General features: G+C 38.9%; 4 protein-coding genes across 4 annotated transcripts; all 4 read right to left on the reverse strand.

Annotated features, from left to right (window-relative positions):
- Positions 1–3,635: 3,635 nt before the first annotated feature.
- LOC135732194 (cyclic nucleotide-gated cation channel-like) lies at positions 3,636–8,333 on the reverse strand. The gene is made up of 4 exons (XM_065250087.2): positions 8,326–8,333; positions 7,992–8,099; positions 7,320–7,426; positions 3,636–6,260 (listed from the first exon to the last, which is right to left on the reverse strand). The coding sequence occupies exons 1-4, from the start codon at positions 8,331–8,333 to the stop codon at positions 4,744–4,746; spliced, it is 1,740 nt and encodes a 579-aa protein (XP_065106159.1). The 3' UTR covers positions 3,636–4,743.
- A 125-nt stretch (positions 8,334–8,458) lies between these two features.
- On the reverse strand, positions 8,459–10,263 carry LOC135732119 (cyclic nucleotide-gated cation channel-like). Its single transcript, XM_065250022.1, has 3 exons — positions 10,151–10,263; positions 8,837–8,947; positions 8,459–8,755 (listed from the first exon to the last, which is right to left on the reverse strand). Exons 1-3 carry the CDS (start codon positions 10,261–10,263, stop codon positions 8,521–8,523), a joined length of 459 nt encoding a protein of 152 aa, XP_065106094.1. The 3' UTR covers positions 8,459–8,520.
- Positions 10,264–14,009: 3,746 nt separating this feature from the next.
- On the reverse strand, positions 14,010–16,238 carry LOC135732195 (charged multivesicular body protein 1b-like). Its single transcript, XM_065250088.2, has 4 exons — positions 16,155–16,238; positions 14,357–14,435; positions 14,290–14,300; positions 14,010–14,192 (listed from the first exon to the last, which is right to left on the reverse strand). Exons 1-4 carry the CDS (start codon positions 16,236–16,238, stop codon positions 14,010–14,012), a joined length of 357 nt encoding a protein of 118 aa, XP_065106160.1.
- A 189-nt stretch (positions 16,239–16,427) lies between these two features.
- LOC135732477 (cyclic nucleotide-gated cation channel-like) lies at positions 16,428–26,002 on the reverse strand. Its single transcript, XM_065250542.2, has 7 exons — positions 25,820–26,002; positions 24,400–24,501; positions 23,003–23,113; positions 22,748–22,921; positions 22,472–22,579; positions 21,958–22,064; positions 16,428–18,493 (listed from the first exon to the last, which is right to left on the reverse strand). Exons 2-7 carry the CDS (start codon positions 24,498–24,500, stop codon positions 16,977–16,979), a joined length of 2,118 nt encoding a protein of 705 aa, XP_065106614.1. The 5' UTR covers position 24,501; positions 25,820–26,002; the 3' UTR covers positions 16,428–16,976.
- Between the last annotated feature and the right edge of the window lie 27 nt (positions 26,003–26,029).

Raw genomic sequence — 26,029 nt, forward strand, 5'->3', positions numbered from 1 at the left:
CGTACTCTTGTTTATCAGTTGTTTCGACCTTGTTTCTCAAACTAATCGTGGCGAGAACAAACGGGGTATAGTCGCAGGATCGCACCTGGGCTCTTTTAATTAGGAAACGAAAGTTAACTGAGAAAACGAAAGTTTAACTGGTGTCATTATTACAGCCTTGTGTATAGGGGTGTGACGGTCATTATATAACCGTGAGACCGACGGTTATAGTTGAACACCGTCATTAGAACTCTATAACCGCCAAAACCGTGTTAAAATATTTTTTAAAACATTTTTTATCATAAAGAATTTTTAAATACTAATTAAAAACAATTGTTAACAGTCTGTGTTATACGCCCCCTCACGTTCTCACGCAGTGAAAAATACAGAGCTGAGCAGACTAGGCCTGGCAAACTCGATTCCTTTTAAGGATCCGGGTTATTGTGAGTCACTCACTAAAGTGATCCGGGTTGTGTGATTCACTTGAGTCATTTGAGTCAGTATTGCTAAATTGCCAAGGAAACTCAGTACAGACCCACTTGTAACCGGCTGATCCACGCGACTAGAGATTCAGAGCCGGAAACATTGCAGACTCGCAGACCATGGACATGAGACTCGCTCTACAGATCCCACTAACCGGCTGTTTCGCGTGGATCAGCCGGAGCCGGTTAGTGGATCTATAGAGCGACTGAAGTCTCCTCAAAAGCAAATCCATAACAAAAGCCTTTCACTTCTGAAATAACATGCTTATAGGTTTTAGGTTTGGTGTGTATGGTCGACCATTTAAAAAAGAAGCCTAATAACAATAGCATAATAATATAGAGAAAATATAGAAAAGAACTGTCCTGCTTATGTAGCCCCAGAGTCGGAGAGACAGTTCGCGCAGATCAGCCGGTTACGGATCAGCCGGCGGATCAGCTGGTTACGGATCAGTCGGTTACGGATCAGCCGGTTACGAGTTGAGAGACTCTCGAGTCAGAGCAGATTCGCATGTCTCTCGAGTCCGCATTGTTTCCGGCTCTGAGTGAGAATCTCGGGTCAGTTCGCGGCTCGCGCGGATCCACAGGTCTCTCGAGTTTGCAATGTTTCCGGCTCTGAGTGAGAATCTCGGGTCAATTCGCGGCTCGCATGGATCCGCAGGTCTCATGAGTTTGCAATGTTTCCGGCTCTGAGTGAGAATCTCGGGTCAGTTCTCGCGCAGATCAGCCGGTTACAAGTGGATCTGTAGTGCGAGCGAAGTCTCATCAATAATGTTGAAAGAGGTTTGTGTGTGTGGTGGCGCTGTTTATGGTTTAACATTGAATTGTAGTAGGACTCAACTGATCCGGGTTAATGACACTAGAGACTCGCGACTCATGAGTTAATTTAAAGATCCGGGTTAAAGATCCGAGTGAGTCGCGACTCGAACAGGTCTAGAGCAGACACTGACAACGCGCTGACATACAGGACAGACCAGGTAACTTTTCGGTTACTTTTGAGATTTAACATATTAAACAAAGTCTCACCTTTCCAATCATCTCTTCCTTCTAGTTAATTTATAGCATCAAATAAACATGAATGACCATGAAAAGGAATGTTGTTTTAACCGCGGAAAGGCGTCAGTACACTCCGCTTTTCAAGTTCAAATCCTCCCATGCTAATCTACTAACTCTCTTGAACGCACATTCACTGCTAGTTGTCTTGCTGTTAATTTTAAAGAAACGTAGAGCAAGTAGCTAATCAGTGTCTAGTTTATTCAAACGCCGGGTGAGCACTGTGCAGCGCGTCTGCGGAGAGTGTTTGCTGCGCGTGGCCATTGTGCTTTTACACCGGCTGCGTTTAATAACAATCTCAAGTTCACATTACTTTCTTTTACCTGCATTTATGAGCAAAACCTCTTCAATACGCTTTTAATCCACATTGTTTTCGTACTGTTCTGGTCCGTGTAATGACAGATATAGACACAATTACAGACATAAAAAGCCCAATGCACAAATCTGTTTCTCTGAAGATTATTAAAATAGATGATAGATAGAGGATTCATTTATGCTGGGCAGAGAGTGACAGCGCAGTCTTCTGGCAACAGTGTGTTTTTTTTTTTTTTTTTGAATATTTCATTGCTTTCTGTTAAATTGTTCAAAGTTATTACTGTTTAAAACACACTTGGCATCACATTCGTGATTTTATGGTAAAATGACACTTTCCCGTCAATCCACGAGCATTTAAACGAGCAAAACGCCCCCCACTGACGGTTATGTGACGAACCGTCACATTTGACTCAGGTCATAACCGTCATCACCAATTCTGAAACCGGCACACCCCTACTTGTGTAGAAAAAACAGGCCTTAGGCCTAATATAATATTAATACAGTATTTGATCAGTAATATACCCAACAGAAACTACTATACAACGTGTTAACTTTATTTAATTTTAAGACGACATTGTGTTTAAGTGTAAATGTACAATAGTGTTTATCTTCACTTTGTAATTTTGTGAGATTTGTACCATTGTATTACATTGTGTTTATGCAAACAGCAGAAGTAGATATTTGGGAGTGCGTTAAAGTGACTACAGTTTGGACTTTAATAGCAATTGTTCTGGATATTTCTTTTAAAATACTAAAAAATTGTCAAAACCAATTGTGTATGTCCATGAATAGGCTATGGTCTGATGGTCATCAAATCTAGACCAGTAAGGGGCATGGGCCACTAAATAATTTAAAGACAAAACAAGCATTGAAATATGCAAAACCAACCAAGCTCTAGTATAGAATATTGGATAGAACTGGAGGAGCTGCAGATATATTTCTGGACTGTGTGTGTGTGTGTGTGTGTGTGTGTGTGTGTGTGTGTGTGTGTGTGTGTGTGTGTGTGTGTGTGTGTGTGTGTGTACCTGGTAATTATCACGTTGTGGGGACCAATTGACATTTTGATGTCCCGATGAGGAAACAAGCTTATAAATCTAACAAGATGATGTTTATTGAAAATCTAAGGTACAAGAAAGGTTTTTGTGATGGTTGGGGTTAGGGAATGGGGCAGGTAAGGGGAATAGAATATACAGTTTGTATGGTATAAAATGCATTACGTCTATGGAATGTCCCCACAAAACATGGAAACCAGAATGTGTGTGTGCGTGTGTGTGCGTTGCGTGCGTGTGTGTGTGGGGGGGCAGGCTTGAAGTCAATGCTGAGTCCGAAACCGCTCCCTCGTTCACTCATTCACTATTTCCAGGGCAGGTGACGTGTTATGGGGCCCTAGGCGAGGCCCTACTGGTGTAAAAATTGTCATAGCACTGCAATTTGACAAGTGAAATTAAAATGGCAATATATTATATATTTAAGTGTAGAACTGCAACATATAAAGCAATGTTGTTATAGTGCTACAGAACTACAGTACTGTATCTATCAATACAAATATAATGGATATTAATACAGAATATTTACTATAGGGTGATACAATATCTGTTGTCTGTGTATTGTTTATGTATTGCTTAGTAAGAATTTTACCACAGTTTACTTTGGTAAATGATATAGTAGTCTTTTTCATGTTCGTTAATTTATAAAGGGTGATGGACATTTTTCTTATGTTTTTAAATTAGCATATGCATAAAACAATGCAGAACATACCTTGAGATTGCTTTTCTTCCTCTGCTTTTCTCTTTTTCTCTACAGCTCCCGAACGATACCGTTTTGATGCCATAGTTCGCCTAAGCCAACCACCGCAACCTCACTAAAACAGGTCTTGTTTTTATCTTTATTGAAAGATGTAACATGAACATGACGTTGTTATACGACACTATATTACCCATAATCATAAATGTTTCATTTACAAGCATGCGCAATGAGACATATTTGACACACACCTCCGTAAGCACAAGTGCGCCATTAACATTATGCAAATTAGCCCACTCTGCTCCTGTTTTGTAATGTTTTTTGTCTTTATTTATATTGATTTATACTTATTGTCATTTTACTGTTGATTGTTGTGTGGAGAGTTTATCCTGTTATTAAATCCCTGTTTTTTATCACCTACCGTTTCTGTGATCCTTATGCTAATCAATTAGGTCCCTCTGCATGCAGCGTGTATTGCCTGCTTATCGCACCTATGTGGTTTGTGTAATGACAAAATAATTTTTAAGCTTGGAAAGTCCTCGTCTTGTTGTGGGGCCCCAGGCAATTGCCTGTATTGCTTGTTGGACGGGCCGGCCCTTGCTATTCCCTAAATAGCAAATGACAATTAAGCCCACTATATGAGGAAGAAGTGAACAAAAATGAGTAAATACCATTAAGGTCATGAAACTCTGCTTTTGTGGGGTTACCCCGCATTGCGTTGCCAGACGCATGCAGTGTGAATGTTATGACCCCAGTTAAACACAGCTGAAGCAGCTAATCAAGGTGTTCAGGGTTGCTTGATCATTTCAGACAGGTGTGTAGGAGCAGGGTTGGAGACACCTTACCTAGGGTTTAGGAATGCCCAGTGTGAAACATCAGATTATGAATACCCAGAGCTATACCCCTTGATCAAGTATGAACAGTGTGAAACGTGAAACAGATAACCCAGGATTCCGTTAACCCAGGTTTTAGTATAACCCGGGGTTAACTATTTCCAGTGTGAAAAGCCCTAAAGTCAGTGCATTATGGGTAAGACGTTTTGAACAAATGTAGGGAATGAAGTTGTTCAATCGAGGTTTCGGACAGAGCAAAAGAGATCTACTGATCTAGTCCAGTAAGTTTATTATTGTCCATTATTTAAAAAAGCACTTTAAAATCAAGTCTCCTTTTGAATTTAGTCATGACATCTGCTGTTCCTGCTTGAGTGAGGGTTTTCCCTTTGGGAGTCTGTGTTGCTTGGCCTCTCCGTGTCTGTCTGTGTGCGTGTCTGTAAGGTTGAGTGAGCACATGATGTGTTGCCATCACTCTCAAAGTCCATCTCCTGATCTGACACAAGTCCAAGCCCTGTATGACACAACTGTCTTTCAAGCCCTGTGATTCTTTGCTTTAATCTGCTTTGCGTTGCTGTAAAATCTCCTAGCAATCGGGCAAAACGAGTCTGTAGAACATCCAGTGAGGACTCCAGACGATCCACCTTCTCCTCTGTGTCCATGGTGAGAATACCTCCCTGTGAAGCAGCACTTTCATCTAAAAGCCCCTGTTTCCTTAAAATTTCCCTTCCACGCTCTTCCAGGACCTTCTGAGCATCTGGGTATTCAGTCACCGCCTCCATAAGATCATCTTTTGAAAGGCAGAAGAGGTCCGAGTAGCCAATACTACGGATGTTGGCAGTTCGGCGGTTTCCCATTTTGCTACCCTGAATGTTAAGGATGCTAATTTCCCCAAAGCATCCTCCAGCTGTGAGCAATGCAAACTGTGTCACTCCATCATCTGCAACAACTGCTAAATTTCCCTCTTTAATAATGTACATCTCCTTTCCAATGTCTCCTTTTCGGCAGATGTAATCACCAGGGCTGTACACCTGAGGTCGTAGTTTTAAAACTAGCTCTACTAACAACCCGGCCTCACAGTCCTGAAAGATTCGAACTTTCTTCAGAGTGGTTAAATGAACGTTGATAGCAATTTCTGCACGTAGCTTGTCGGGAAGATTCTTTAAGACTTCCTGTTCGTCCACTGCTTTCTGATTGGTCCAGAGATAGTCGAACCATTTGATGACACGTGTCTCCAGGTTACGGTTGACCTTGCGAAATTGCATGTAATGTTTAATAGCATCAATGCGTGCCTGGAACTCTGCACGGGTGGCGTTCATATTGGAAATCATGGAACCAACGTTACCAACGATGGTGGCAAAAATCAGGATTCCAACTAGAAAATCAAACACAACAAACATGTATTCCTCATCCCGTTCAGGTGGTGGCACCTCACTGATGGTGGTTAGCGTCACTGTGGACCAGTAGAAGCAGTACACGTAACTCCGTCTTAGAGATCCAAACTCTGTGGATGAGATATTGGGATAAACCCATCCATCAGATCCAAATCCCAAAGACTTTGAGATGGCATAGAAGATACAGGCATTCCAATGGATAATGATCAGGATGTAGAGCACCAAGTTCCAGATACGGAAGATGTTTGGGTAATTGGTTCTCGTCTCTGTTCGGTTAAAGAACTCAAACATACGGGGGAAGCGCAGGAGACGATTGAAACGTAGTTGTGGTGTGTTGATACCCAAGGCGATGTATGCTAGGTCAGTAGGGAGGATGGAGATAACATCCAACTTGAACTGAAATGTATAAACGTAGCTGTCTCTGAGTTTTGCCAAGTCCTTCACTAGAAGTCCTTGTTCCAGGTAACCTTAGAGAAGAAGAAAGTCATATATACCAAGGATGGCTTGAGGGTGAGAAAAATAATTGCTAAAGGGTGAACTATTCCTTTAACACAAATATGTATATTGTACTATAAACATAAGAGACTTAAAGGGATAGTTCGGCCAAAAATGATATTAAACCCATGATTTACTCACCCCCAAGCTGTCTGAGTTGCATATGTCCATCGTTTTTCAGACAAACACATTAGCGGATATTTTAGAAAATGTTTTAGATCTTTCAGTTGATTAAATGTAATGTTACGGGGTCCACGACCTTCAAGTCCAAAAACAGTGCGTCCATCCTTCACAAAATAAATCCAAACGGCTCCAGGATGTTAAACAAAGGTCTTCTGAGGGTAATCCGTGCGGTGTTGTTGTAGAAATATCCATATTTAAAACTTTATTAACGTAAATAACTACCTTCCGGTAGCGCCGCCATCTTAGTTGCGTCCGCATTCAGGATGAGAGCTTACGCAGCCTACGGAGGCTACTCTGCTGCTGCTCTGTGCCCCCGCCCTCCGCCATTTGTCATACGTCACTAAGAAAAGTGTGTACACTACGCTAATACTCTCTCCTGAATACAGAGGAGTCTAAGATGGCGGCGCTACCGGAAGGTAGTTATTTACGTTAATAAAGTTTTAAAAATGGATATTTCTACAACAACACTGCGCGGATTACCCTCAGAAGACCTTTGTTTATCATCCTGGAGCCGTTTGGATTTATTTTGTGAAGGATGGACACACTTTTTTTGGACTTGAAGGTCGTGGACCCCGTAACATTACATTTAATCAACTGAAAGATCTAAAACATTTTCTAAAATATCCGAAAATGTGTTTGTCTGAAAAACGATGGACATATGCAACTCGGACAGCTGGGGGGTGAGTAAATCATGGGTTTAATATCATTTTTGGCCAAACTATCCCTTTAAGGCTACCTAGACTGTAAAGAGGTAAAATACTGCAGTTGACATATATCCAGGGACATACTTCTGCATTTAAGAAACCAATATAATGTGAAAGAAATTGAGTTGGTATGTTTATTAATACCTGTGCGCAGCCGGATACATGAATCCAGTATGTAGACTAAATCACACATATAGTCCAACACCAGCCAGACAATAAGATTTTCAGACTGCAGTTCATCAAAACATGCTCTACATCCAAAGAGAGAAAAATAAAGAAATAAGAACCAACTCAATGAAACTCACATCACCACAAAAAGTCTTTTGGCTTACACATGCACCCACACACATGCACGCGGACGCACACACCCACACACACACACACACACACACACACACACACACACAAACACACACACACACACACACACACACACACACACACAAACACAAACACTGACACATAGAGTCAATCAAACTGTTCTCGAAGGGCTTTTCTGTTGATGTAAGAGTGACAAGCATAACAGAATTCTAGCAATTAGTTACACCAGCAACAAATGCACCAACAGGGGATATACACTCCTGATTAAACTGTGACGGTTGATTGGAAGCATGTTAACAGTTAAGGTAATAATAAATATGTAAAAGTGCACTGGTAAAATTTTTTTTATTTTCAACTGGTAAAACATAGTATTATTTAGCAGTGCAAAGGTCATGGGTTTGATTCTGATTTAATGAAGTGCCTAAATGCACTGTATAAATTTGCTGGATAAAAGCATTTGTCAAATGCATTATATGTAAGGCTAAAAAGTCACACCTGGCCACAAGCATAACCCAGTTATAAAGCACAGCTGCAGCGATGAAGAACAGCAAGTAATAGTAAGTGTCATCAGAGGTTGAAACAATAAATGTCTCCCATATATTCCTGTAAAAAAACACACACATTTGATTGTAAAGTATGAGACATGTATTTTAATGTTCATTTGTCAATCTATGTAGCAAAAATGACTGATAATTAAAGGTATTTCAATATAGGGTCTTCGAAAATGTATCAGGTCACCTAATTGCCAATATTTGAAATGTTATTGTATTATAACATGATATAACAAGATATTAAACCAAGTACCAGTTATGTTAAGAAAGAACTGTACAGCCTCATATGAAAATGAAACATTTTACTATAATACAAAAAAACCCACAGGTTAGTTAAATCATTGTAACAGTTTCCATGTTTTTTTTTAATAAAATCATATTTTTACAAATTATCATGGTATTATACTTTTACTATAATAAAACCATGGTTAATTTTCGTAAGGGCCAGGCTGTGATTGAGTTTGAGGTTTTATTTAGCATGTGTATGTATTGGTCCAAGTATGTGAATGTGATGTCAGTACTCTGTAATAATACTTTGTAGTTCCTTTAGTGTTGTCGTTGGCTTCTGGTTGGTTGTTGCTTCTTCGGCTTGGAGGGGCCCGTACTTCAGGTCCACGAAATCTCTCCAAGAAGGAATCTGGTCTCTCCTCCTCTTCTATCAGACTCTTGTGTGCCCAGTCTCTCAGAATGACCACAAGACTCACCAATCTGCAAAAGCAACAAAAAGTTTTCATCATATCTGAACAGCTACATCTGAGAATTTGTCCACTTTGTGCATATGTACTGAACCTGAAAAGTCCTCCTCTCCCTCTAAATGAGTGTCTGGATGGCCCATCCTGAGGCTCTAGAGCGGCTACTCGCTGAAGTTCAGAGGACGTATCATCACACACTGACTGAGACCTGAATAAGTGCAGACAGAGAAATCAAACTGAAAATGTCTGTTTATATTTGAGGAACTCACATGCAAAAGCCGCTTAATGCCAACCACGTCAAAATTGAGAGAATTAACTGAATGCTTTCGGCACGTATTATACATTCATCAAATACTTTCACTTTAATGCGCTTAATCCTGGCCTCTGGACATTCAGAAATACAACTTTGTTGGCAGAATCCATTAGGAGTCTAAAAAATAATGCTAATTTACGAAAAAACGTCAGATGGACTTGCATCTGCGCTCTTAATTTCCACACAATAGCCATTGCAAAAGTAATATTTGCTTAATTGCTGTGGGAAGATTTTAGAAAGGCCTTGTCATGTTTTTGAATGGTCGTGCATCATTTCCTCAGTTGCCGCTGAGATAGGAGAAATACAAATGGAAATGTAAAAAAAATTGGAAATGTATGTTACATTTCGACTACAAATATGACACACTTTCAATAAAGATTAATGTCTCTATGGGTGAAATGCTCATTTAAACACTTTTAACTTTAAGGGGCGGTTTCCCAGACAGGGATTAGACTAGTCCTAGACTAAAACACTTTTAAAAGCTGTCCAAACTGAAAACAACTTGCACTTCCATATTTTAAAATACATCACTACCCTTTGTTTTGCCCCAAAATGCACACAGGTAATGTTTTTTGTAAGGCATGTTTGTTAAAACTAGTTATATTTCCTAATTAAACTAAGGCCTAGTCCTGGCTTAAGCTAATCCCTGTCTGGGAAACCGCCCCAAAAATTTAAAAACTTTAATAGTTAACAAAACTAAGATTGTGAAATACAGGGGCGTCGCTACACCACTTTTACTGGGGTACGTGCCCCATTGTAAATCTTTGGTGCCCTGGTGTAAATCTTAAGTTTAAATTTTAGCAGTTAACTAGTGTAAGTTAACTAGTCCTTTACAAAGACAATCGCGGCAAAAACGGGTCTTTATGCAAAGTAGTTACCCAATTTAGGCTCGTAAAAGCGACGAAGCAGTCGCATTGACGCGTGCACGCACGTATCCATGGCCGTGCGCGTTTGCTTTCACCGCGCACAACCGCATTCAAAAGGTGACGCCACGTGAGTGCTTATGAAAGCATAATGAAACTAAAGTAAGTTTCTAAATAATAATGCTAAATGATCTTCAGATGGATATAAAACAAAACCTGACACGTGATCACTGACCTCCTACTGAGCACACTCTCTGCTCGGTCCTGCTCATCCTTCTGAGATTTCACAGAGAGACGATGAGAACAGGGAGATCCCTCAGCTGTTGCCTGGCCCGTCATTCTGCGCATACAAAAACATACATACACAGACATCTAACCCATATCTAACACATTGGCTACAATTTTATCATTTTCATAAAAATTTCATTACATTTTTAAAGATTTACCCTGACCTTGTGACTCCAACTATAAACTTTATGCATGAAGTTCATATTCATCCTAATAAGAATATTCCCAAATGTGACCAAAGTGAGATAAGGCAAATTTCTTGCAATTAAAAACTTGATGGGTTTTCCAACCTCAGTCAAAACGTGTACACTACACTATAAGTCCTTAATAAAGGAAACCGCCTTCATTGCAAGGCCCAGGACAACTTTCTTAGCCCTCCTCGAAGCAGCCCATGGATTTGTCCCCAAGTACAATGTGGCTTTCAAAAGTCTCATGAGCAAATGTTAGAGAAACCTGGAGATGGAGAGGCAAAGTGCAGAGGGACAGCAGGTCAGGGGAACTGCCAGCCTACATTTCTCACCTGGGAATTCGGTCACTATGACGATCACCGCAGCTTACCTTGAGTGATAGGCACACGGTAAATAGAGACAGATTTAAAAACCCTAAAATCTGGACTGAAAGATGATCTCATGGTAATTGAGGGAACAGCACTGGAGATGGATGAATGCATGATTGGATGAATCTAGAGATGGAGTCATGGATGCATGGATGGATGGTGCCGCATCTAGATGAATGTTTACAATGTTTTTGTTAATCAGGCCATCATTAAAGAAACAGAACACAGAGTGACACAAAGCTCCCTGCCTTTGGGACAAACAGCTAACATCTCATGAGAAATTATGGTTGCTAACAACCAGTCTTATGACATGCATGCACACACACCAGATTCTTATCTGGTATTGAAACGCCGGTAATATTTTTAATAGAGTAAGATGTTTAAATGTTCTTCTACACACAGAATAAACATACACAGGTCCAAAAATCAACTTTTTTGAATATGGGTATCATTGAAAGAAACTGTTTTCAGAACGTTCACTTAAACATTGACTAAAATTGATTCACCTAAAAAACTTGTTAAAGTGACATAAGAAGGAATATTGGAACAGTTATCTACGTTCAAAAAAAGACAATCACACCGTGTGTGTGTCTGAGAAAAACACCTTCACTGACTTACCTTCAGCTGGTCCTCTTCTTTAAGATCCATGCAAACTCTGAAATGTTGGTCCGTTATAAATTTTCACGTACATTACTAACTTTCATTACCATTAAAACACTAAAAACTATTCCTCATCTTTATGCTTAATTCTATAAATTTCTTTATGTACTTTTTCATTTCTTTATGTCTAGCCATCTCTCTTTTACATATCTATAGTACAAACCAGTCGAGCCAAAGTGGTAGAGAGATAGAAAGATAGGGTTTATAAGGGCGGAGTTAGAGAGAGAAAGTGAGAGAAAATGGGAGGAGACAAATTAGTTGGGTAATTATCTTAGGGACATAGATTTTTTTTAAATCATTTCATAACTTATACAGAGTACCTAATAAAATGGTAATAACACTGGTCTTAGGTTTAAACGTATAAGAATATTCAGTTAGATAATGTATTGACACAGTACGAATTTATAATTTGGCCACCATGAATTCAATTTAAGTGAAGATTAACTTGTTGAACAAAACATGTAAGTGTCTTTAACATTTGTTAAACAGACCTTTTTTGCGAAAATAAAAATGCGAAGGAAGCAGTATCCTCAGTATCTCGCTGCATCCATTGTTAAAGACCCCACCCACCCCCAACACGGACTGTTCACGCTCCTACCCTCAGGACGGAGGTACAGGAGTGTAAACTGTAGGACAACCAGACTGAAGAACTCTTTTTTCCCCATAGCTATCAGACTCTTAAACAGCCACCCATTTCAGCGGACAGTCAGTCCTACTGTCCACATCATTTGAAAACCTGCTAATACCACCACCATTACCATTATATACTGCCAGTGTTACTCATGTAGCCCCCCATCTAAATTTTTGCTCATAAGTTAATATAATTGCTGCATTGTTACAGTTATTTGCACTACCATTAGTATCACATTATATTGCACTCCATGTCAGTCTTTGCACATCTATTAATGTTATTGCTGCTATAAATACCTAGGTTACTGTTGTATTGTTGTCATTGCCATATTATATTTGCACATATTAGATCCTACTCCATACTTATTACTGCACTACTGTTTCTCTTGCACATAAGTTACTACCTCAAACTGTTAAATTGTTAATACTGTACATCTGCACATCCTGTATATAGTCCATATTTCAACTCTACATTTCCTATACTCCCATAAGAACATAGTTTACGTTTATTTATTTATATATATATATTTCTTTTTTCCTCTTTCCTTCTCCTATATGTTCATACATTGTATATGTGTATGTATCCGTGTAAATTTGTGTATGTATGTACAGTCCTGGCATTCTCTGTGGACGGCAAAGTAAGAATTTCATTGCTCAGGGAAACCTGTTTCCTTACTGGGTACATGACAATAAACGCTTTGAATCTGAATCTTGAATCTTGAACTTCCGGGTTGGCGTAGTGTTGGATAGGAGCCATGCTTGGTGGATCTATAAGTAGAACTAAGTTGCTCAGTTATATAGAGCAGTGTTTCCCAACCATTGTGCCGTGGCCACTTGTTTGGTGTGCCGTGGAAAAATAACACTGTCACAGTGTTTGAAAAAGCACTTGAAGCTAGCTACCAGGTTGCTGAGTTGGTCACAGCTGTGTGTGTTACTGTCATCAATTCCAGCCAGGATATCAATTGTGTTCATCAAAACAAGATCAAGTTTCACAGTAAATGTGAATACTACGTTTAACAAGTCATTTAAGCATTGCGATACAGGTTTGTGCAGACCTGTAATGCTTATTGTGAAAGTGGTGTGCGGTATGATTTTTTTACTTATCAAAACTGTGCCGTGGCAGAAAAAGGTTGGGAAACACTGATGTAGAGATACAGAAGTGTTTCTGTATCACAACAGAAAGTAAATGGGACTAGCAACACCAACATCATGGATTCAGATTTCACTGCTCAGCTGAGCTAAGCCTGAACCCAACAAGCCAGTGACGAGCCCAGTGGTCCAATCAAAACCTGTAATTTCTTTAAACTACAGACTCAATGTTCTGAGTCTGAAAACTAGTGTCACAATAATCTTTCAAATACATTTATACCAATAAGAAGTGTCAAAAGGCAATCAGATTCTTTTTGGAATAAGACCCTTCATCCTTCCCAATGAAAATGGGCCAAACAACAATACAGACACAATACAGAGTAAAGTTGCAAAATGTTTATTTATATACACACATTTATATTTTCCTTATCTGAACCAACCATCTAATAGAGCCATATATGGTAAGCAAAAATAAAGAGAGGTGCTGTTTTTTAGAATATTTGGCAGACTGTTGATATCATGCATTATAAGTTACAAATGTCCAGAGTTCAAGCAGAAGCAAACATGGGCGTCCAGAAAGAAGCAGAAGTAACATCACCCAACAAATTTATGTATGATACCAGTGCTGGTGTACGTTCTACATTGGCATAAAATATTTTCAGAGATAGGTTATTAAATCATGAAGCAAACAAAATAAATAACATAATTTTTAATCCATTTATTTAAGACTGAAAACATACACAAACACAAATTAGCTCTGACAAGCACACCAATAGCCAGTTCTCCTTACACCTCTCTCTCTCTCTCTCTCTCTCTCTCTCTCTCTCTCTCATTGTGTGTGTGCGTGCGTGCATGTGTGTATGAGTGTGCGTTATAATTGCTGTTCTGCAGATGCAACACTGGTTCCTACTGATCCTGTCTGACCTTGAGGTAGCTCCATATTAAGGTCCAGCCTAAACACACATATTTTGCTTATACTATAAGCTTTTTCAAGGTTCATGCTCTTCAGGGTTGGATCCATTTCCTTCACCACTTCAGCTATCGATTTGGTAACCTAGGAAATAAGTCATATGTTGAATTATAAATATCTGTTCTGGTGACAACAGATATAATAATTTAGTTAAGGAATCATTTTGTGTGTTTGTGTGTACCTGCATGGTGACTGCTGTTTGTACTCGTGCAGCACCTGGTGCGCTCATTTTAAGGACGTTTGGCGACGTTTAAGGATGTGATTTTTCTGGCGAATGGCAGTTTCTGCATGTATCTGTGCAACCTCCATGTTTCCCTTTTGGATAGCCTAGATAACCCCAAAAAAACCAAGCTATCACGAGTTACCTGTCACAAAAACAGAGAAGGTAAAAATGTGCAAAGTATTACAATTTTCCAAAATTTCCCAGAATTCATATGGATGTGTTGGAGTGAGTAAATAGTTTTGGTTTATTTGTATTTGCATTGATTAATGCATTTGGCAGACGCTACCATCCAGCCGGAAACTACGATATAGTATTTTGTGGGATTTGTATTTTGTACTATTGTATTACATTGTGTTTATGCAAACAGCAGATAAAGTTATTTGAAAGTGAGTGTAAAGTGACAATCAGACAACAGTTTGGGCTTGCCAACAGTAAATGTTCTAGGTATTATTTTTATACCAAAACACTTTCATAACCAAGTGTGTGTGCATGAATATGGTCTGGATGGTCAAATCTAGACCACGTTGATTTAAAGAGCCACTCTATGGAGTGAATTTTGTGCCATATTTAAAGAACAAATCCAGCATGCTGCAAACAAACCTAATCTGCGTGCAAAAGGAAACTTGAAACTCGCAAACAACCAGAAGACATTTTGCAAGTACAAAGGTCAATTTGAGAGAAAATGTAGAGGTCCAACCAGACTCTCGTACATTCATTTCATTTGTACAGAGAGTCTGGCCACGCTCCATTGCAAAGGAGGGTCCTCTTTTGAAGTTTAAAACTATTGGATCTGCCCAGAGTCACTCTGAATCTGCCATAACCAATCACTAACGTTTGGACGTGACGTACGTCTGGCGCACGACCTCAACGTCATCGTTCTTAGCCATCCCACTCTGTTCGCTGTTTGGACCTGCAGATTTTTTGCCGGAGAAAACGAAACTCTACACAGCAGTCCCAGACGTTGTACTGAAGCAAAATGAAAATTAAGCGGAAGCACGTAGGAGGGCGGAGCCAGGCTAATAAAAATGTACTTTGTTTTGCACAAATGTGACCAAAATTTTCTCACAAATGAAGCCTGACAAATAAAATATGTCTTTTTTCAGTTGCTGCCACTGGCAGGTGTTGTAAGGTAAAATCCAGGGCTCAGGGAGACAAGTTGAAAATGTCTAAAAAAGTTGAAAAGTGCCATTTGCTGTTTTGAATTGCATGGTCACATTTGTAAGTAAAATCATGGTCACATAAGTGAGAAAATCATGGTCACATTCGTGAGAAAATCATGGTCACATCTGTGAGAAACACTGTACATATTTGTAACACCTCTGCATTTTCTCTCAAAGTGCATTTTGTTCTTGCACCACGTTTTCTGTTTGTTTGCGAGTCGAGTTTCCCTTTGCAAAGCAGATTAAGTTTGTTTGCAACATGCTGAATTTGTTTGTTTAAATATGGCACAAAATTCACTCCATACAATACCACTCTTATCTGATTTATGATTTTACTTTCCTCTGGTGTGTAAGTATGTATTAGTACATGTTAACAATATGCAAAGTTACAAATCCCACAGTAAACAATGACGTCTCCAAATGAAATCTCTTTTTTTGGACTTTAATAAGCATAAGGACTGTAGACCCCAGTTTACTTCCGCAGCGAGTTTGCGTGGACTTATCATTCCACTGCTTCTGACTCACAGCCTGTAAGTAGCCTATGTTTTCATATTTAAAAACGTAAACTATGATTCAAACATAAGTTTTTAGCAGTCTAGAGTAGCGCTTGTTGTTTGTCATTTTCTGTGACCATGGTTTTATGTTTTAGTATCCTTACCTTACCACTTTGTTTCCGCATTTGCTGCACTGGCAAAGATGATCAATTAGCTTGGTCATCTGCATTTTCTGGATCAGTTTCAGGCTCATATTTATAAGGTAAAGATGATATTGACTTGGAGCTTATCTTGCAAATATGGTAGCCTAAGGAGCATCACATTTCCACCAGACACTGGATGTATTCAGCCAATCACAACGCAATGGATAGCTGGCCAATCAGAGCACAACATGCCTTTCAGAATGATGTGCTTTGTACAAAATTAAAGAGTTTCAGAGAGGCAAGGCATAGAGGAGCAACAATAATGTATGGTATGTTGAGAATAATGTGTTTTTTGAATCATAAACCACATGAATTCATTGCATTACACCAAATACACCAAATAACATTCTTTTAGCAACATAATATAGGCTCTTTAATCAAGGGGAAGGGGCCACAATATAAATTAAAAACAAAACAAGCATTGAAATATGATAAAACACCAATAATCTATAGATTTTTAGTGCCTGGTGGTTATGTTTGTAACAAATATATGCTACATCCGTTTATTAATGCCAAGCTCTAAAATATTTTATTGGGTAGAAATTGGGGAAACTCAGATATTGCCTTGAAGTCAAACAGGTTGAGATCTACTGATCTAGACCATCTAATCCAGTAAGTTTATCTTAAAAAAGAGTTTTGCACACCTTGAAGTATGCTCCTTATCTACACACCAGGACTACTTTTTCTGGGATACTCTTACTTTAGTCATGTTTGACTTGTGTACTGATAATGAGATTTAGTGAGTATTATTGCCCATCCTTTAAAAAAGCACAAGTCTCCTTTTGAATTTAGTCATGACCTCTGCTGTTCCTGCGTGAGTGAGGGTTTTCCCATTGGGAGTCTGTGTTGCTTGGCCTTTCAGTGTCTGTTTGTGTGCGTGTCTGTGAGGTTGAGTTATCGTGTGATGTGTTGCCATCACTTTCAAAGTCCATCTCCTGATCTGAAACAATCCCAAGCCCTGTATGACACAACTGTCTTTCAAGTGCTGTGAGTCTTTGCTTTAATCCGCTTTGAGTGGCTGTGAACTCTCCTAGCAATCGGGCAAAACGGGTCTGTAGAACATCCAGCGAGGACTCCAGCCGATCCACCTTCTCCTCTGTGTCCATGGCGAGAATGCCACCCTGTGCAGCAGCACTTTCATCCAAAAGCCCCTGTTTCCTTAAAATTTCCCTTCCACGTTCCTCAAGGACCTTCTGAGCATCTGGGTATTCAGTCACCGCCTCCATAAGGTCATCTTTTGAAAGGCAGAAGAGGTCAGAGTAGCCAATACTACGGATGTTGGCAGTTCGGCGGTTTCCCATTTTGCTACCCTGAATGTTAAGGATGCTAATTTCCCCAAAGCATCCTCCAGCTGTGAGCAATGCAAACTGTGTCACTCCATCATCTGCAACAACTGCTAACTTTCCCTCTTTAATAATGTACATCTCCTTTCCAATGTCTCCTTTTCGGCAGATGTAATCACCAGGACTGTATACCTGAGGTCGTAGTTTTAAAACTAACTCTACTAGCAACCCGGCCTCACAGTCCTGAAAGATTCGAACTTTCTTCAGAGTGGTTAAATGAACGTTGATAGCAATTTCTGCTCGTAGCTTGTCGGGAAGATTCTTTAAGACTTCCTGTTCGTCCACTGCTTTCTGATTGGTCCAGAGATAATCGAACCATTTGATGACACGTGTCTCCAGGTTGCGGCTGACCTTGCGAAAATGCATGTAATGTTTAATAGCATCAATGCGTGCCTGGAACTCTGCCCGCGTGGCGTTCATATTGGAAATCATGGAACCGACGTTACCAACGATGGTGGCAAAAATCAAGACTCCAACTAGAAAATCAAACACAACGAACACGTATTCCTCATCCCGTTCAGGTGGTGGCATCTCACCGATGGTGGTTAGCGTCAGTGTGGACCAGTAGAAGCAGTACACGTAACTCCGTTTTAGAGATCCAAACTCTGTGGATGAGACATTGGGATAAACCCATCCATCAGACCCAAATCCCAAAGACTTTGAGATGGCATAGAAGATACAGGCATTCCAATGAATAATGACCAGGATGTAGAGCACCAAGTTCCAGATACGGAAGATGTTTGGGTAGTTGGTTCTCGTTTCTGTTCGGTTAAAGAACTCAAACATGCGGGAGAAGCGCAGGAGACGATTGAAACGTAGTTGTGGTGTGTTGATACCCAAGGCGATGTATGCTAGGTCAGTAGGGAGGATGGAGATAACATCCAACTTGAACTGAAATGTTTTAATGTAGCTGTCTCTGAGTTTTACCAGGTCCTTCACCAGAAGTCCTTGTTCCAGGTAACCTAGGAGAAGAAGAAAGGTGCGTAGCTTGAAGGTAAATAAAATAATTGCCCATTTTAATCTAGGGTGAACTATTCCTTTAAAACAAGGGTGTCAAACTCAAGTCCCATGGGCCAAATCCGGCCTGCCCCCATTTTATGTGGCCTGTGAAGGCTGACTTACAATTTTTTTTATTGTTAATTCAACTATTATTTTTTGCAGGGTTTTTCCTGCACTGACATTTTTGTATGCCACAAAACATTTCGATAATTTAATATAATTAATGAGTGATAATGCTGTTGATTGCAAGAAAGACCAAGCAGAGAGACATGAACGTGCGCACTCTCTGTCTCCAAACTAAGCACATCTCTGCCCTTTCATCAAGACAAAAAAGATACAGAATAGTTAAAGGTCAGAAGACCAAATCCTATCCAGCAAGGACATGTTTTCCTTGTTGTTTACGCAAATGCTTTGCGATGTCCAGCTAGGATTAGCACACAATGCAATTTCCGAAGTAATGAGTTGAATTTACTTAGAAAATGCATGGAAACTGATTGCCTCAAAGGTATCAAGCAAATAAGTCCAAAACTTTTGAGTTTATTTATGTTACTTCAACTTTGCACTTTGTACTTGTGTATTTGTAAAGTTAACAAAATAATCTTAAGTACTGATAACTCCGTTTGTTAAGGTAGTTCATCACTTAGAGCAGGGGTCACCAATCCTGCTCCTGGAGGGCCGGTGTCTCTGCAGAGTTTAGCTCTAACCCTAATCAAACACACCTGAAGCAGCCAATGAATTAAGGTCTTACTAAGCATACTAGAAACTTCCAAGAAGGTGTGCTGAGGCAAGTTGGAGCTAAACTCTGCAGGACACCGGCCCTCCAGGAACTAGTTTGGGGACCCCTGCCTTAGAGATTTAAGTTGATTTTGTAATAGTATCTCCCAAAAACTTATTATTTAAGTATAGTTAATATTTAAGTTAGTTTAATTCAGTGCTCATATAGACAGTACTTAAATTTGTCAGTTCACTTAAGTTGGTATTTATAAAGTGTACTATGGGATATAGATGGATTTCAGTCATGTGACCTTTTACGTCATGCCGCCATCTTGAGGACCTACCGAGTACCAGTAGGCTATTGACAAGCATTGGCTACCCTGCTACGATTTACGGATTTCTTATCTTTTACTGTCTATGATTCTTACGGATACAGTAAAGGGCTACAAAAGACAACATGTCGCATCTCAACTGTCATGAAAATAAACGCTACTTTAAAAAAATATATCTTGGTTAGGGTGTGATGCCTACTCGATCCCTGATGCGTTCTTCCAGCCGCTGTCCGCTGCTACCGAACTACCACTATTTTACCACATAAGAAGGCGCGACACAACATGAAACTTTGCTCGAAGTATCACCTGGATCTCTACACATGAACGCGAGCATTGAGAACATTGTTTGTGTACACAGAGTTTACTAAAAAGAAAGGTTTTGTACAACTGACTTTGGCTGTTATGGTGTCCGCTCGTCATCTCTGCCAGACGTAAATAATCGATTTCCGAATGCGAATGAATGAATCTCATATGAGGCTCCTTTTCAACTAGAAGGTCAATATTGTTTTTCACTTGTGACAAAACAACGAATTATCCGTGCATTTTTACAGAACTATGCTTTAGGAGATATCAATCTTTACTCTCCTCCCTCCTTACGTCGCAATTGGAGATCGATACAGCTTGGCTGGGAAGAAGGCGGCGAGTGGACGCCAAATCATCCAAAGTCAGTATTTTATCAAAACCTTATTTTTAGTTAACTCTGTGTTCACAAACAATGTTCTCAATGCTCGAGTTCACGTGTAGAGACATAGGCGATACTTCGAGCAAAATATCAGCTCACTTCAGGTCCTCAAAATGGCAGAAGACAAGTGAGTGACGTCAGTTGATATTCATGTATAATTTCATTAAAGGCCCGCTAACGTAGGTGTTTTTTTAGCAATATAAAAATAGTTTCTGGTATCCCCAGAATGTGTCTGTAAAGTTTCAGCTCAAAATACACCACAGATCTTTCATTAAACGATGTTTCTTTAAATGCAAAGAAAGCGTCTGTGAACGGTCATGGGTGGGACGTAATCAATGTGACATCACATTGATAGGGGATCCCCAGCAGCCGGTTTTGTGTGACGGTTGCAATTTAAAGGAGATCACAAAAAAGAAAAGCTTGATTGTATCATAACTGTACACACACTGGTGACTCATATTCTGCTAGAAACAAATTTAAAAGTGCATTTTCTAGAATGGGGGACTTTAAACTTCACGACTGACTTTGTGATAATCATTGAATAAACATCTGCAAAGAAATGCACATCACATTGTTTATCAAGTGCTAATGCACTGATGACATGCAGATTATTATTGTGAAGAGAAACAAGATGTGTTGAACAGGGTCCATCTATACCAAAGCAAACAATGATCACCTAAACGGTGACTCCACAGAAAACATTTTTACTAGAAAAAAACATCTTATTAACAACTATTCAAGTACCCTATCAGTTCTCCAAACATTAAGAATCCAAATGTGCAGGTGCAAAGCATTATGGGTATTCCTCACAGTACAACGTAGAGTTGAGTTCATTACACTTGTATTTTTAAAGTTTATGGATTTTGTAAGTTAAAAAGTTCAATGAACTAGGATTTATTAAGTTAATAGTCCAAAACACCAACTTCAGGTAATAGCTATTTACTTGATTGTTCAAGTAGACAGCATTTAAGTTAACATTGTGCAGATCTCTGATTTGCGAACTAATGACTAATTTTACCCAATAAAATTTAATGAACGATTGAAACTACTGTACAACACTGAACTCATGAGACATATGTCAATCAGTGATTTAAAGGTAAAAAGATAGGTAAAAAATCACAGCTTTTGTGCAAAGAGGGCAAGAAATGATAACAGCGAGAGTGACAGATTTCTGATAAATGCAGTGCGTGTAGGATGTAAAACTCTTTGTTGGTATCTGAAAATGCATCTCATTTTATTACCTGTGCAATGGAGGATCAAAGAGAGTGTGCTCACAAACAGCATGTGTCTTTGTTACCACATTTATTTTAAAAATAATCTGTACAATAGTTGCACACTTGAATATTTGTCCTGGGCTACTACTTTTAAAGCTATAGGTATTAATTGAGCTATTACCAAAACCAACAATAATTGATTTCAGAGGTTATTATGCAATGTAATAAAAGAGCTTATATCTTCATTTCGTCTTAAAAATACAATCAGCCCCTTGAGGGCATAATGTTGATGTGGCCCGGGATGAAATTAAGAGTAACACCCCTGCTTTAACACAATTATGTATTCTGTACTATAAACATTAAAAGACTAAAGAAGACTACCTAGACTTTAAAGAGGTAACTGCAGTTGACATAAATGCAGGGACATGATTACACATTAAAGAAACACAATGTAAAAGAAATTGAGTTTGTATGTTTATTAATACCTGTCCTCAGCCGCATACATGAATCCAGTATGTAGACAAAATCACACATATAGTCCAACACCAGCCAGACAATGGGATATTCAGACTGCAGTTCATCAAAACATGCTCTACATACAAAGAGAGAAAAATAAAGAAAATGAAAACCAACTCATCACAAAAATTATGCACACATGCACGCACAATGAGTCAATCAAACTGTTCTCAAAGGGCTTTTCTGTTTATGTAAGAGTGACAAGCATAACAAAAGTTTTAGCAATTAGTTACACCAGCAACAAATGCACCAACAGGGGATTATAAACTGTGACAGTTGATTGGAATCACATTAACAGTTAAGGTAATAATACATATTTAATAGTGTAAAGGTGTTTCTGTAGCTCAGCTGGTAAAGCATTGTATTATTTAGTGCAAAGGTCTGATTCTGATTTAATGAAGTGTATAAAGTTGATGCACTGTATAAAGTTGATGGATTAAAGCATTTGTCAAATGCATAAAATGTAAATATGAAAAGTCACACCTCGCCACAAGCAGAACCCAGTTATAGAGCACAGCTGCAGCGATGAAGAACAGCCAGTAATAGTATAAATCATCAGAGGCTGAAATAATAAATGTCTCCCATATCTTCCTGTAAAAAACACACATTTGCAAGATTTTTAAATCATTGTTACAAATTATCGTGGTTATTATGCTATTGTTATAATAAAACCATGTTTAATGTTATAAGGGCCGGACTGTGACTGAGTCTGATTTAGCATGTGTGTGTGTTGGTCCGAGTATGTGCATGTAATAATACTTTGTTTTTCCTTTAGTGTTGCCGTTGGCATCTGGTTGGTTGTTGCTGCTTCTGCTTGGAGGGGCCTGTACTTCAGGTCCACGAAATCTCTCCAAGAAGGAATCTGGTCTCTCCTCCTCTTCTACCAGACTCTTGTGTGCCCAGTCTCTCAGAATGACCACAAGACTCACCAATCTGCCAAAGCAACAAAACGTTTTCATCATATCTGAACAGCTACATCTGAGAATTTGTGCACATGTTTGTTGTGTACTGAACCTGGACAATGCTCCTCTCCCTCTAAATGAGTGTCTGGATGGCCCATCCTGAGGCTCTAGAGCGGCTACTCGCTGAAGCTCAGAGGACGTATCATCACACACTGACTGAGACCTGAAAGATGGCATAAGTGACAGACAGAGAAATCAGAGCTAAAATGCAAAAGCCAATTAACACCAATTGCGACTAAAATGAGATTTTAGTCTAATGAAATGCTCTCAGCACTACAGTAAAAATGTCTTAATTGGTTAACCCTAAAAATCTTTCAAATATACAGTTAAAAACTATAATAGAGTTAACAGAACATTGCATTTAATTTGATGTGTTTAACAGTAAAAGGTGAAATTATCTATAATAATCAACAGGTTGTTCTAAACATGAATTTATTTTTTTCTGATGAACACAAAAGAAGATATTTTAAGAAATGATGGTAAACACACAGCAAGCAGTAAGTGACCGTAGACTTCCATAGTATGAATAAAAAATATGATGGAATTTAATCCGTATCGTCAACTGTGTGCTGCTTACCATCATTTATCAAAATATTTTCTTAGTCATTTATCACAATACTTCCAAAATATTTTTCCTACTATGGAAGTCAATGGTCACTTACTGCTGTGTGTTTACCATCATTTCTCAAAATATCTTCTTTTGTGTTCATCAGAAAAATGAAATTCATACAGGTTTAGAACAACATGAGGATGAGTAAATGATGAAAGAATTTTCATTTTAAAGTGAACTATCCCTTTAATCATTTATGAAATCTCCATGTGGACAAAATCATCATTGTGGAAAATATACACTCACCTAAAGAATTATTAGGAACACTTGTTCAATTTCTCAATAATGCAATGGTGTAATGGTGTGGGGGATGTTTTCTTGGCACACTTTAGGCCCCTTAGTGTCAATTGGGCATCATTTAAATGCCACAGCCTACCTGAGCATTGTTTCTGACCATGTCCATCCCTTTATGACCACCCTGTTCCCATCCTATTATGGCTACTTCCAGCAGGATAATGGACCATGTCACAAAGCTTGAATCATTTTAAATTGGTTTCTTGAACATGACAATGAGTTCACTGTACTAAAATGGCCCCCACAGTCATCTGATCTCAACCCAATAGAGAATCTTTGGGATGTGGTGGAACGGGAGCTTCGTGCCCTGGATGTGCAACCCACAAATCTCCATCAACTGCAAGATGCTATCTTATCAATATGGCTCAACACTTTTAAAGAATACTTTCAGCACCTTTTTGAATCAATGCCACGTAGAATTAAAGCAGTTCTGAAGGCCAAAGAGAGTCAAACACAGTATTAGTATGGTGTTCCTAATAATCCTTTAGGTGAGTGTATGGTCCTCAGATGGATATAAAAACAAAACCTGACACGTGATCACTGACCTGCTGAGCACACTCTCTGCTCGATCCCGCTCATCCTTCTGAGATTTCACAGAGAGACGATGAGAACAGGGAGATCCCTCAGCTGTTGCCTGGCCCGTCATACTGCGTACACAAAAACATACATACACACGTCTAAACAATTCCATAATTTTTATCAAAATTTCATTCAAATTATTAAAGAGTTACCATGACCCCGACTCCAACTATAAAATGCATGAAGTTTATATTTATCCTAATAAGAATATTCCCAAATGCAAGGTGAGGCACATTTCTTGCAATTTCTTTAGTCAAGAGCAACATTTAAAATGTTATGGGTGGGCCGCATCCTTTCATTCCATCATAACATGTATATCAGAAAAGATCTTAATAAAGTAAACCACCTTCATTGCAAGACCAAGGTCAACTTACTTGGTTGTCCTCTTCAACAGCAGCTCATGGGTTTCATGAGCACATATTAGAGAAACCTGGAGATGGAGAAGCAAAGTGCAGAGGGACAGCAGGTCAGGGGAACTGCCGGCAAACATTTCTCACCTGGGAATTCGGTCACTATGACGATCACCGCAGCTTACCGTGAGTGATAGGCACACGGTAAATAGAGACAGATTTAAAAACCCTAAAATCTGGACTGAAAGATGATCTCATGGTAATTGAGGGAACAGCACTGGAAATGGATAAACGGATGAATGAATAGAGAGATAGAGTCATGGATGCATGGGCGAATGGTGCTGTGTCAAGATGTTTACAATGTTTTTGTTAATCAGGCCATCATTAAAGAAACCCAGAACACAGAGTGACACACGGCTACCCTGCCCTCGGGACAAACAGACATCTCATGAGAAATCATGGTTGCTAACAACCAGTCTTATGACATGCATGCACACACACACCAGATTCTTATTTGGTATTGAAACGCAGGTAATATTTTGGACTTTAAGACGTTTAAATGTTCTTCCACACACAGAATAAACATACAAAGTTCCAAAAATCAAGTATTTTAATTAATTAATTACTTTAATTAATTATTGCCTGTTTTCACTAAAAATTGATTAACAAAAAATTCTTAGCTGGCTTCAATTTTTTGTTGAATCAACTCAGATTTACAAGTTATTCCAACTTACTATTATTTATATTGACTAGAGATGATTTGTTATAACTACATATGAGTTGTTATAGCTTGACTTTTTTCAACTATATTTTATAAGTTGAAGCAACATATCTCTTTTCAAGATAAATATTAGTAAGTTGACATGACTTGAAAATCTGAGTTGTTTCAACAAAAAAATTTAAGGCAGCAAAGATTTTTTTACAGTGCATATGAACATAAGAATTAATAGAAGAACAATTATCTATATGTTCAATAAAAAGCCTATAAGAGACAAGATTGTGTGTGTGTCTGAGAAAAACACATTCATTGACTTACCGTCAACTGGTCCTCTTCTTCAAAATCCATGAATACTCTGAAATGTTGCTCCGTAATATATCTTCACGTACTTTCCTAACTTCCATTACCAAGAACACACACAAAAACTATTCCTCAGCTTCATGCTAAATTTTTACAAGCATACATTTCTTTATGTACTTTTTAATTTCTTTATGTCTAGCCACCTTCTTTATCATATCTATATTACAA

This window comes from Paramisgurnus dabryanus, chromosome 5 (assembly GCF_030506205.2).
Source record: "Paramisgurnus dabryanus chromosome 5, PD_genome_1.1, whole genome shotgun sequence".
NCBI lineage: Eukaryota > Metazoa > Chordata > Actinopteri > Cypriniformes > Cobitidae > Paramisgurnus > Paramisgurnus dabryanus.

Excerpts from the sequence above, each read along its gene's own strand:
- LOC135732194 (XM_065250087.2), bottom strand. Across the intron at positions 7,427-7,991 it reads TGGGTTATGCTTGTGGCCAG|AGCATGTTTTGATGAACTGC; the intron begins GTGTGACTTTTT and ends CTTTGGATGTAG. Across the intron at positions 6,261-7,319 it reads ATGTATCCGGCTGCGCACAG|GTTACCTGGAACAAGGACTT; the intron begins GTATTAATAAAC and ends TTCTTCTCTAAG.
- LOC135732119 (XM_065250022.1), bottom strand. The coding sequence starts at position 10,263 with ATGCGCAGAATGACGGGCCAGGCAACAGCTGAGGGATCTCCCTGTTCT. Across the intron at positions 8,948-10,150 it reads GAGAGTGTGCTCAGTAGGAG|GTCTCAGTCAGTGTGTGATG; the intron begins GTCAGTGATCAC and ends GCACTTATTCAG. Across the intron at positions 8,756-8,836 it reads GGGAGAGGAGGACTTTTCAG|ATTGGTGAGTCTTGTGGTCA; the intron begins GTTCAGTACATA and ends TTGCTTTTGCAG.
- LOC135732195 (XM_065250088.2), bottom strand. The coding sequence starts at position 16,238 with ATGAGCCTGAAACTGATCCAGAAAATGCAGATGACCAAGCTAATTGAT. Across the intron at positions 14,436-16,154 it reads GCAAATGCGGAAACAAAGTG|GCTATCCAAAAGGGAAACAT; the intron begins GTAAGGTAAGGA and ends GGGGTTATCTAG.
- LOC135732477 (XM_065250542.2), bottom strand. The coding sequence starts at position 24,500 with ATGACGGGCCAGGCAACAGCTGAGGGATCTCCCTGTTCTCATCGTCTC. Across the intron at positions 22,065-22,471 it reads TGGGTTCTGCTTGTGGCGAG|AGCATGTTTTGATGAACTGC; the intron begins GTGTGACTTTTC and ends CTTTGTATGTAG. Across the intron at positions 18,494-21,957 it reads ATGTATGCGGCTGAGGACAG|GTTACCTGGAACAAGGACTT; the intron begins GTATTAATAAAC and ends TTCTTCTCCTAG.